The 13480-nt window shown below is 42.1% G+C and overlaps 1 protein-coding gene across 2 annotated transcripts in view; it reads right to left on the bottom strand.

Moving 5' to 3' along the window:
• LOC134224399 (band 7 protein AGAP004871-like) overlaps positions 1-4530 on the bottom strand; it is a 190616-nt gene extending 186086 nt beyond the window's left edge. The window contains exon 1 of one of the 2 annotated variants that reach the window (XM_062703718.1): positions 3783-4530. In XM_062703718.1, coding sequence (XP_062559702.1) covers positions 3783-4032 — 250 coding nt within the window. In that variant the 5' untranslated portion in view covers positions 4033-4530. The remainder of the gene's footprint in view (positions 1-3782) is intronic. The other variant, XM_062703720.1, reaches the window with a different exon arrangement.
• Between the last annotated feature and the right edge of the window lie 8950 nt (positions 4531-13480).

The following is a 13480-nucleotide window of genomic DNA, read 5'->3' as shown; positions in this document are numbered from 1 at the left end:
GCAGACCCAGGATCGCCTGGCAGCAAAAACCTAACAGAGAAATAAACAAAATCGATGGGAATCAGACTTGGGCTCAAGCCAAGGATGGAGGTCCTTAACGTTGTCCCTATGTACCCTAAAAGGTGCTCAGAACACAAGAGTGGGTGGTTGAGAATTGGGTCCAACTTAATGAATGCCACATGTATATGGGTGCAGCTGGAAGTGGCACTCCCAACAGAAGAGCAGCTAGGCGCAGCATCTTCTGAAGATGGCTGGAGAGATATTCGATCCGCCATTGGAAGCACCGCAACCGCTGCACTAGGCACGGTGGCCCGGATCAGAGAAACGACTGGTATGACGGCGAATGTGAGCAGTTAGTTGAGGAGAAGAATGCAGCATGGGCGAGATTGCTGCAACACCGCACGAGGGCGAATGAGCCACGATACAAACGGGCGCGGAACAGACAAAACTCGATTTTTCGGAGGAAAAAGCGCCAGCAGGAACATCGAGACCGCGGAGAGACGGAGGAACTGTACCGCGCTAATAACGCACGAAAGTTCATGAGAAGTTAAACCGTTTACGTAAGGGCCACGTGCCACAGCCCGATATGTGTAAGGACATAAACGGGAACCTTCTTACAAACGAGCGTGAGGTGATCCAACGGTGGCGGCAGCACTACGAAGAGCACTTGAATGGCGATATGGCAGATAACGGTGGCGGTATGGTAATGAACCTAGGAGCACGCGCGAAGGACATGCGACATCCGGATCCGAATCTCCAGGAAATCCAGGAGGACTGGACGGCTGAAAAACAACAAAGCCCTAGGAGTTGACCAACTACCAGGAGAGCTGTTCAAACACGATGGGAAGGCACTGACTAGAGCGCTGCACTGGGTGATTACCAAGGTTTGGGAGGATGAGGCTCTTCCACAGGAGTGGAGGGAAGGTGTCGTGTGTCCCATCTACGAAAAGGGCGATAAGCTGGATTGTAGCAACTACTGCGCAATTACATTGCTGAACGCCGCCTACAAGGTACTCTCCAAAATGTTATGCCGCCGACTAACACCAATTGCAAGGGAGTTCGTGGGGCAGTATCAGGCGGGTACAAACCAGTTGTTCGCCGTACGTCAGGTATTGCAGAAATGCTGCGAATACAACGTGTCCACACATCATCTATTAATCGACTTCAAAGCCGCATATGATTGGGACCAGCTATGGCAGCTAATGCACGAAAACGGATTTCCGGATAAATTGATACGGTTGATCAAGGCGACGATGGATCGGGTGATGTGCGTAGTTCGGGTTTCAGGGGCATTCTCGAGTCCGTTCGAAACGCGTGGAGGGTTACGGCAAGGTGATGGTCTTTCGTGTCTGCTATTCAACATCGCTTTGGAGGGAGTAATACGAAGGGGAGGGTTTGACACGAGTGGTACGATTTTCACGAAGTCCATCCAGCTATTTGGTTTCGCCGACGACATTGATATCATGGCACGTTGCTTTGAGAAGAAGTAGGAAGCCTACATCAGACTGAAAAGCGAAGCTAAACGGATTGGACTAGTCATCAACACGTCGAAGGCGAAGTACATGATAGGAAGAAGCTTAAGAGAGGTCAATGTAAGCCACCCAGCACGAGTTTCTATCAGTGGTGACGAAATCGAGGTGTTTGAAGAATTCGTGTACTTGGGCTCACTGGTGACCGCCGATAACGATACCAGCAGAGAAATTCGGAGGCGCATAGTGGCTGGAAATCGTACGTACTTTGGATTCCGTAAGACGCTCCGATCGAATAGAGTTCGCCGCCGTACCAAACTGACTATCTACAAAACGCTTATTAGACCGGTAGTTCTCTACGGACACGATACCTGGACGATGCTCGTGGAGGACCAACACACACTGGGAGTTTTTGAAAGGAAAGTGTTGCGTTTCATCTTTTGTGGGGTGCAGATGGCCGAAGGTACGTGGAGGAGGCGAATGAACCACGAGTTGCATCAGCTGTTGGGAGAACCATCCATCGTCCACACCGCGAAAATCAGAAGACTGCGGTGGGCCGGGCACGTAGCCAGAATGTCGGACAGTAATCCGGTGAAAATGGTTCTCGACAACGATCCGACGGGAATAAGAAGGCGAGGTGCACAGCGGGCAAGGTGGATCGATCAGGTGGAGGACGATTTGCGGACCCTCCGCAGACTGCGTGGTTGGCGAAGTGCAGCCATGGACCGAGCTGAATGAAGAAGACTTTTATGTGCAGCACAGGCCACTCCGGCCTTAGTCTGGTAATAAATAAATAATTATCTAGTTATAGCTTAACTTCGTTTTATACCGGCCAAATGCGCACATTCAAAGAAAACATTGCCTTATTTTATTACATTATACTACAATCCAAAAGAATTTGAACTTCAGGATTGCAAATCACTAGCACCATGTAATTAAGTAGAATTCAATATATTTTTCAAAGTTTATTTCTAACTGCATTCCGCCAAATGGCATTTCGCGTATGGACTTTCGGTGGAAAAGTACATTCAGCGAAATGTCTTTCCAAGAAATGATACACTCCGCAAGACGTTGTTCCGCGAAATGGTATATACCATTGTACCAATCTCAAGGAATCCCTCGGAAAACTCTCCGAAATTTCCTCGAGATATCCTCCAGAAATTTACGGGTAATTTTACTGAATTTTTACAGATTTTTTATTCCTCACTATTGCAGGGAAATGTTACGAACTTTTTTGAAATTCTTCTAAAATTTCTTTGAGAAATTCGTTTGTATTTCCTCGCTATGATCATTTGTATTTTACAGGAAACGTTTTGGATTTTTATTTATTTTTTATAGCATTTTTTTTAGATTAGGGTCTAGCAGTCTTTTGTATATGCTAATATTTTATATAGAACTTCAAAACAATAAAAGAAATAAATTAAATCTATATCGTAAAACCCGACTCGAATACAACTTTTTACGGTAACAGCAATTCTAAAGATCCTCTCCTGACGAAATTTTCCTCAAAAAAGTGCCAAAACACGAAATCTGTATTCAGCTAATTTATTATTTTCAAATCCAGAACATCTGATACTTTACCTACATCGTTTGCTTGGCACATCATAACACATTCTGGTACGAATTCACTCTAATGGTAAGTATCTTGAAATTGAAAAACAAATGTTTCACGTAAAAAAATACAGCAAAATCAATTTGTTTGAAAAATCATTCAGGAAAACAAGTCAACGTTTCAAGTTCACAACTAAAATCCAGCTCCATTCATTTGTTGAAATGTAAACCCAGTACAGCAGAGCTTCCCAAAATTTTGGGTATGCGACCCACCTAGCAAAATTCTATATGTCTCGCGACCCACCTATGAAAATTTTTCACCAAGTAGTATTAAGCATTAATTGAATCAGACCGTCGTCTGTTTCGGCAATTTTTACAAAAATATACACGTTACCTTCATGTACAAATGCAAAAAATGACAAACATGATATTTTTTGTCAAAATGTTTTTATTTTACTTCATTAAGGGGATAGCTTTTAGGCATGAAACTTCTCTGAAATAACGTGGTGATGAATATTTAAAACAAATGCGGTTTGAAATTGAAATTATATTCATGAAAAAATGATCGAAACGTTCGGCATTCGAGCTGCAATTAATATTTGTTCTACGCGACCCACCAACAATCCGCTCGCGACCCCCCTGGGGGTCGGGACCCACAGTTTGGGAAACCATGCAGTACAGTATAAATCCTAATGTTATACATATCTCATTGTTAATGAATCGACAAAGCGCTTAGTCAATATCATCCAACTAAATACTTACCAGTTTTCACACGGAGGTTGTCCGGTATGGGGATTGCCAACGTGGTAGGGTTGAACATGCCATAACGTTGCTGATGATGCTGCTGTTGTTGCGGCGGTGGAGTTGTTGAGGGCGGGTGTGTCTGCGTTGAGAGCCCCGCCCCCAATGGGATCTGCGGCAACAGCACAGGTGGCGGGATCGGGCCCAAGTGCTGATGGTACTGCTGTACCTCTGATAATGGGTCATCCTGCTGGCCGGCGACACTGATCATGTTATCTGTTCAATGTTTACGTGACTCGAACGGGAACGCGCGGAGACCGTAAATCAATCCGATAATAAACAACTCGACCGTACTCGGGGACCAGCGGGAGGTACGGCCCGGATAAACACAACCCGGCACGCTACAATACGATCGCGATCGCGTACGGACCATCCGAGATCAATGGATGAACTATTTCTGGACTGGCGCGCACCGAACGCCAGATCACTGCCTTGTCCAGATCGGCTCCGAGCTCTACTGTCCGGCCAAATGGGGCAAATGTTTTGACAACTCCTCCAGCATCCAGCTCGAGTGGAAGGGGTTTGCTGCAAGGCAGCGATCGGTTTTTGAAATTTCACCCAAAATATAAGTCCATTTGTTTATGGCAAATCCTGCAGACGGCGATCGTGCGAAACTGCGACGGAGGGATCCGTCGTCGAGAGAAAGCGAGAGAGAGCGAGTATTCGTTGAATGACGGGGCTTTGGCAGAAACCGAGAACCGTTTTGAGCACGCGTCCGGTGGCAACTAAACGCGCCAGCAAGCAGCAGAAGAGCCGTCCGTAGAGTTGATCTCCGTCCAGACAGAAGGGAGAACGAGAGCCGGGCAAGTAGTTTTTGGCCAGCAAGCGCAAATATAAACATCCGAGAAATGTGTGCGATTATCCTCTGGCTCTGGTCGGTGGTCGGTTCGAATCATACAAACAGTGCGACGAGCATAACGCGAGAATATTATTTTCCAACCCGAGCTGCCGTGTCCTATTGGGAGCATAGGTCTATGGGGAAAATCGAGGCTCCACTGTTAGACCGATTAATCCGATTTGCTTCACTAGATCTCGGGCGGAAGTTACGCCACTTTCAAACAGACGATGGCTGAGTGTGCGAAATTTCGCTGAATCCAACACTTCGAAGCATTAGTTCGATATGATTGCGATGTTGACTTCTCTGAATGGAATCACCTTTATGGAAGGAAGCATGGTGCGGAGACGCGAGGACACGTAAATCTGGTTCAAACAACAACCCATCACTACTCAGCTCTGCCGGGAGAGATGTTTACGCGTTCCCGAAAATCTTCAATCAGATCGCATGTGGTCAACCTGGTCGGGCTGCCCGCCGCTCATTGCATTTGCCGCGCGTTTGAGTGTCTTATTCCCAGCTCGTTTACAGACAAATGGGTGAAAATGCGTGTTGTGTTGTGGTGGCCCACCGGCCATTATCCCATTTCCACTGATTCTCTCTTGTTCTTGGAGGTTGGTTTTTGATGTGGATTAGCCGCAGCTGTTTGGCCGAGTCGGATTGGATTAGTTCAAAAAGGAGGCACGTGCTTGCGAGGGAGTCAGTGTTTTTCTTTTTTCTTTTCGGATTCACTCGGTGCGATCTACGATGGTATGTTGTTCGGTGGAGAAAATGAGTTTGAATGCGTTTTTGCACGGATCGAACTAGACTCGACTCCGGTTGCTTACATTAACGAGTAATTTCCACTAATCATGTGTTAATGCGGATTCGTCGAAGATTAACAACCTATATTTGAACTGGAGTGAGTCAGCACAATGAAATGAAGCACCATGCGGTAAGGTTGTACGAAAGTTTATTCCTTGTGTGTTGAACGTTTGGTTATACAATTCGAGTTATTTGGTGCCTTAGAGTGTATAATATAATTTGTGATGTTTATATCTTTTCTTTTCATGTTTCATTACAAATAAGGATCTGAAAAGAGAAACTAAAAAAATAATAAAATTACTTTTGTTTGGGTCATGTACCATCATTCGGGGTGTCATCATGTGCCGGGGTAAGGTTGGGCCAAAAACGAAAAATGTTTCCACTTTGAATATCTCAGAAATTGTTACGAATCTTGATGTAAACTTTACACCGTTCGAAAGAATATTAAAATTCACGACTAACAAATCGCAAAACAAGTTCCAAAAGCTCCAAATTGTCCTGGAGTTTAAATCAAATGGTGAAATGAATCAACCAAGGCTTCCATGGTGCTCCCAGCCACGGTATCATCCCAATCATGCCCTCCGAGTATTTGACTTTTACTTGCGTTTCAAGTCCAGGTATATGAGATGTTTGAAGATCTCCAAATTGTTCTGGAGTTAGAATCGAATGGTCTACCAAATCTACTGAGGCTTGTACGATGTCCTCAGCTGCGGTATCATCCCACTCATGCCCTCCGAGTATTTGTCTTTCACTTGCGTCTCAAGTCCATGTATATGAGATGGTTTAAGATCTACAAATTGTCCTGGAGTTTGAATCAGATGGTCTACAGAATCAAACAAGGCTTCCATGATGTCCCCAGCTCAATTTCATCTTCTGAGTGTTGGTCTTTTACTAACGTCTCAAATACAGGCATATTCGATATTGTAAGATCTCCAAATTGTCCTGGAGTTTATATCAAATGGTCTATCGAATCAACCAAAGCCTTTATGATGTCCTCAGCCGTGGTATCAACTCAGTAATGTTCTCTGAGTATTTGTCTTTCACTTGCGTCTCAAAACAAGACATATGAGGTGTTGTAAGATCTCCAAATTGTCCTGGAGTTTGAATCAAATTTTGTAATGAATCAACCAAGGCTTCCATGGTGCCCCCAGCCGCGGTATCATCCCAATCATGCCCTCCGAGTATTTGTCATTCACTTGCGTCTCAAGTCCAGGTATATAAGATGTAGTAAGATCTCCAAATTGTCCTGGAGTTTGAATCAAATGGTCTACAGAATCAACCAAAGCCTTCACGATGTCCTAAGCCGTGGTATCAACTCAATTATGTTCTCTGGGTATTTGTCTTTTGCTTGCGTCTCAAAACAAGACATATGAGGTGTTGTAAGATCTCCAAATTGTCCTGGAGTTTGAATCAAATGGTGTAAGGATTCAACCAAGGCTTCCACGGTGCCCCCAGCCACGATATCAAACCAATTATGTCCTCCGATTATTTGTCTTTCACTTACGTCTCAAATACAGGTATATGATACGTTTTAAGATCTCCAAATTGCTCTGGAGTTTGAATCAAATGATCTATCGAATCAACCAAAGATTTCATGATGTCCTAAGCCGTGGTAGCAAACTCCAATATTTTTCTTTCACTTGCATCTCAAAACAAGACATATGAGGTGTTGTAAGATCTCCAAATTGTCCTGGAGTTTGAATCGAATGGTCTAATGAATCAACCAAGGCTACCATGATTCCCCCAACCGCGGTGTCAACCCAATTTTGTCTTCTGAGTATTAGTCTTTCACTTGAATCACAAATTTTAGCATGTAAGATGTTGTAAGATCTTCAAATTGTTCTGGAGTTTGAATCAAATGGTCTACCAAATCAACCAAGGCTTTCATGATTTCTTCACTCGCGGTATCAACTCAATTATATTCCCCGAGTGTTTGTCTTTCGCTCGTCTTAAATCATCTTACTACATCTCATATGTCTGGATTTGAGACGCAAGTGAAAGAAAATTACTCGGAGGACATAATTGGGTTGATACCGCAGCTATGGACATCATGGAAGCCTCGGTGGATTCGGGAGACCATTTGATTCAAACTGCAGGACGATTTGGAGATCTTACTACATCTCATATGTCTGGATTTGAAACCCAAGTGTAAGACAAACGATCGGAGGACATAATTGGGTCGACACCGCGGCAGAGGACATCATGGAAGCCTCGGTTGATTCGTCAAACCATTTGATTCAAACTCCAGGACGATTTGGAGATCTTACTACATCTCATATGTCTGGATTTGAGACCCAAATGAAAGACAAATACTCGGAGGACATAATTGGGTTAACACCGCGGCTGGGGACATCATGAAAGCCTCGGTTGATTCGGCAGACCATTTGATTCAAACTCCAGGACGATTTGGAGATCTTACTACATCTTATATGCCTGGATTTGAGACGCAAGTGAAAGAAAATTACTCGGAGGACATAATTGGGTTGATACCGCAGCTATGGACATCATGGAAGCCTCGGTGGATTCGTCAGACCATTTGATTCAAACTCCAGGACGATTTGGAGATCTTACTACATCTCATATGTCTGGATTTGAAACCCATGTGAAAGACAAACGATCGGAGGACATAATTGGGTTGATACCGCAGCTATGGACATCATGGAAACCTCGGTGGATTCGGCAGACCATTTGATTCCAATTCCAGGACGATTTGGAGATCTTACCACATCTCATATGTCTAGATTTCAGACGCAAGTAAAAGAAAATTACTCGGAGGACATAATTTGGTTGATACCGCAGCTATGGACATCACGGAAGCTTTTGTGGATTCGGCAGACCATTTGATTTAAACTCCAGGACGATTTGGAGATCTTGCTACATCTCATATGTCTGGATTTGAAACCCAAGTGAAAGACAAACGATCGGAGGACATAATTGGATCGACGCCGCGGCAGAGGACATCATGGAAGCCTCGGTTGATTCGTCAAACCATTTGATTCAAACTCCAGGACGATTTGGAGATCTTACTACATCTCATATGTCTGGATTTGAGACCCAAGTGAAAGACAAATACTCGGAGGACATAATTGGGTTGACACCGCGGCTGGGGACATCATGAAAGCCTCGGTTGATTCGGCAGACCATTTGATTCAAACTCCAGGACGATTTGGAGATCTTACTCCATCTCATATGTCTGGATTTGAGACGCAAGTGAAAGAAAATTACTCGGAGGACATAATTGGATTGATACCGCAGCTATGGACATCACGGAAGCCTTTGTGGATCCGGCAGACCATTTGATTCAAACTCCAGGACGATTTGGAGATCTTACTACATCTCATATGTCTGGATTTGAGACCCAAGTGAAGTAAAATACTTGGAGGACATAAGGACATTAGGGTGGGACAAAATTTTGTTTTCACTTCCTGCATGGTTTTTGCACGCCTCTTGGGTCCTATAATGCTTGTGCGAAATTTCAGATCAATCGGTGAAACTATATTTTAGCGCCGGCTATTTTAATTTTCCATAGGATTTACTATGGGGAAATGTACCTTTACAAAGAAAAAATCCCCAAGGTGTCCCATTATTCTCTAACGATAAATCGATCCAACTACATCATAGGAAATTTTATCAGCAAACTTTCATTGGAAGATCGCAAAGTGATCCGACGCTCGTGAAAAATGTTATTTACATAAAACTAATTGCTGTATGAACGCAAGGCTCATTGCACTTTTTGTTCCAGCATCACTGCCGTCTGCTGCTTGCTGTTGTTTGTACGATGCACCACTTTGCGTGGAGGATTTGCTTAGCATGAATGAAAAGCGGGTTACCAGGGATATGTTTATTGACCTTGCTGTTTGAGCCTTCGTCCTTCTAGGTAGAAGAAATTCAACCAAATTTCAATGAAGGTGTGATTAACAAAAAGAGGCATGTAACGCACACTTTCCACACACAATGCAACGAAGCGACTATAGATGCGAGGTATAGGTTGGGGCCTCTCATTCTCGACGTCAATAGTTCGAAGCTGGTCTGAGCTGGATTTTTTGTTTCGATACTGGTATTCTTTAGGAAATTCTTTATATTTCCAAATTCTAACTTTCGAGAAGCTTTCTGGTATTTGTAAAAGATTTAAATAAGATACTTAGATAAAAATATGTTGTGATTTTTAATGTATTTTCATGCACATATTTGGAGCATACAAATAAACGCAATATTCAATCGATCTTATTGTTCTTTTAAAGCGAATTTAATTCAAACTGTGCCTGCTTGTAAAACTCAGTCAAATTGAATTGAACATAAAATGTTAATTCGTTTGATGGAATTAGCTGCAATTTTACAAGTCGTTGTATTTTCAAAACTATTTGCTATGACTTGTGATACTGATTTCAGAAAAGAATAATTTAATAAACTTGCTCTGCTGCGTTGATACTTGATTGACATGCCGATAATTCAAATCGAAAACTACTGGGTTAGAGACACTTTCTGCAAAGTTGTGTATTTTCAAAATTGAGAAATAGTTTTGGAGATTCGTAGATTTGTTTTGCCTCGAGTTAGAAATCTATTTAATACAGATTATAGAAAAAATCTAGATTGTATGAGAGATGATTTTCACATCCAAATTTACATCACATCCCATTTTAAATCAACGTCATATCATGGATATTCAACTAAATTCAATAGTGATCAACAAGGCTTTGTCCTCTGTCGAATAAAACTTGTTGCGAGAAAATCGGTTAAGGATTACTATACAAAAAGTTGTCTAATGTTTTCTTTAGCATTTGTGCACCCACATACACACACACATACATACACACGGACAGACAGACATGTGCTCAGTTCGTCGAGCTGAGTCGATTGGTATATAACACTATGGGTCTCAGAGGCTTCTATAAAAAGTGCGTTTTCGGAGTGAAATGATAGCCTTTCGGTACAACTTTGTTGTACGAGAAAGGCAAAAATTAAATTAAAACGATCTTATAGAAATAGATAATATATATTCCCATAGAAAATAACTTGAAAGCACTTAAAATGAATCTATTTGAAATGTTGTTTTGAAATGGCCCTTTTGTCTCAAGTATATAAATAAACAAGTGATTTTTTCTTAAGTTTTGGTTTAAAGCATATTTATTAATCTATTTTATGTCACATTCGTTCAAATGAACTCAACATATTTGTGTACAACATCAACGGTGATATTGAGAACAACTTTTACAGTAGTTTATTATTTTAAAATATAACTACTAACTATCAAAATCATTACTGTTTAGATGTAAACCAAATAAATAAATCATCACTTCATAATTTAAAAAAATACACGGCTGACAGAATAGTTTGTATGAAAGTCAAAGGAATACCCTCTGAAAAAAAAAGAAAATTAGTTATAATTCAAGTCTTTCATTCGAATTATTGGCATATCAATCAAATATCAAAGAAGCAAAGTAACTTCATTGAATTATTCTTTTCTGAAATCAGTATCACAAGAATCATATCTCAGTATTTTAGAAATACCAGAAAGCTTCTCGGAAGTTAGAATCTGGAAATATAAAGAATTTCCTAAAGAATACCAGTATCGAAACAAAAAATCCAGCTCAGACCAGCTTCGAACTATTGACGTCGAGAATGATAGGCCCCAACCTATACCTCGCATCTATAGTCGCTTCGTTGCATTGTGTGTGGAAAGTGTGCGTTACATGCCTCTTTTTGTTAATCACACCTTCATTGAAATTTGGTTGAATTTCTTCTACCTAGAAGGACGAAGACTCAAACAGCAAGGTCAATAAACATATCCCCAGTATTCATGCTAAGCAAATCTTCCACGCAAAGTGGTACCTCGTGCAAACAACAGCAAGCAGCAGACGGCAGTGATGCTGGAACAAAAAGTGCAATGAGTTGCGTTCATACAGCAATTAGTTTTATGTAAATAACATTTTTCACGAGCGTCGGATCGCTTTGCGGTCTTCCAATGAAAGTTTGCTGATAAAATTTCCTATGATGTAGTTGGATCGATTAATCGTTAGAGAATAATGGGACACCTTTGGGGATTTTTTCTTTGTAAAGGTAAATTTCTCCATAGTAAATCCTATGGAAAATTAAAATCGCCGGCGCTAAAATATAGTTTCACCGATTGATCTGAAATTTGGTACATGCATTGTAAGACTCAAAAGGCTTCTGAAAAATATGAGGGAACGAAAATTTATTTTTTTCATATATCCATGTCCCAGGCTAATGGACATCATGGAAGCCTTGGTTGATTCTTCAGACCATTTGATTCAAACTCCAGGAGGATTTGGAGATCTTACTACATCTCATATGTCTGGATTTGAGACCCACAAATACTCGGAGGACATAATTGGGTTGATACTGCGGCTGGGGACATCATGAAAGCCTTGGTTGATTCGGCAGACCATTTAACTCAAACTCAAGGGCAATTTGGAGATCTTAGAACAACTTATATGCCTACATTTGAGACGCAAATGAAAGACAAATACTCGGAGGACATATTTGGAATGAATCCGCGGCTGAGGAGTCTAGGGAATTCTTGGATGACCAGGAAAGGAACGGCTGCTTAAGGCATATTGAGTTTGGTTTAGTAGATCATATAGAGCATGAACCATTTAATAAAAGAGATAACAGCCCTTCGGTATCGCGGGTAGACCTCAAGACCTATATTCCAGGGAATTCTTGTATGACTAATACCCATTGTATGACCTGGACTAAGAACCTCACAATGGGTGAGGAATCAGAGCGATAACTTTGCGAAATGATCTGTCAGAGGCTTTCAGACTCATTGTATAAGTCGAATTCATAGAAACTAACGCCATACGGAGACAGCGGTACTGAATCCGTTGAAGTTTCAGCATGTGTGTTTTAGCCGCGGACTGGAAGCAGAAACTACCGTATTCGAGAACCGACAGAATGGTTGTTCGGTACAACGTGATAAGATATTCGAGGTGCGCTCCCCAACATGTTGCGCTTGCAGATCAATTGCGGTTGGCCCCGAAACGGATAGAACGGAATCATCTGCAAGCTGTCTTAACATTTCTAGTGCATTGGGGCCCATTTCGACCCAAGCACACCCAAAACAACGCTGTAACTTTGTAACGCAATGAGAGAAAAATCTGAAAAATTCTGGCTTTCGGAAACTAAAATTCCCTGAGAAAATCAGCTTCCAGCGACATCTAGGAGAGGCGCCACAAAAAAAGTGACACATTGTGCATTGGGGTCCATTTGGACCCATATTTCATCACGATCACAAACACTCAAATTTCAACCGATTTTCGATCTTTAGGCACCAAACGAAAGCTGTAGGTTCCTAGAATAAGCCCATGGTGTGATTCATCCAAATAGTCTAGTCCCCGTGGAACCTGTACTAAAGAGGTACTGTTTGAGATTCTCAATTTAGTACCAAATTTTCGTGTTTCGTGTTATGTAACATAAAATTGCTTGTAACCATTCATTCTGGCAAATTGTGGGTGCAATCAATAGTTCAAGCCTTCTGTGACCCCCAAATGTCCCAGAAACGGTCCTTCGGGAGACTCGGTTCATTCGTAAAAGTGGTCAATTACAAAAGTTGATCTCAGAGCATCACGATTTTTTCATAACCACCTATCCTGGCGAATTGTGTTTGCAATCAATAATAAAAGTCTTCGATACTGTACGGTAATGGTACTCCGGAAGATCTGGAACATCCGTGAAAGTGGCCAATTCCAAAAAGAATTCACGGAGGAGAAGAACTTCCTTGAAAATAACTGGAGGAATTCCCGGAAGAACTTTCAGAGGAGTTCGTTGCAGCTCCCCGAGGATTGATTTTTGATGAACTTCTGGAGGAATTTTCAGAATTCTCAGAAGAACTTCTAGAGGAATGCCTTTAGGAACTTTCCGAGGGATTACTTGATGAACTTCTGAAGTGATTACCGGAGGAACTTGTGGACGAACTTCCGGAAGAAGTTCTTGAAGAACTGTCAGCGGAGCTTTTGGAGAAGTTTCGGAGGAATTCAAGGAGCAACGCCTCCACGCCGCCGTC

This window comes from Armigeres subalbatus, chromosome 3 (assembly GCF_024139115.2).
Source record: "Armigeres subalbatus isolate Guangzhou_Male chromosome 3, GZ_Asu_2, whole genome shotgun sequence".
Taxonomy (NCBI): Eukaryota; Metazoa; Arthropoda; class Insecta; order Diptera; family Culicidae; genus Armigeres; species Armigeres subalbatus.
This window is presented reverse-complemented; position numbering and strand designations above follow the sequence as displayed.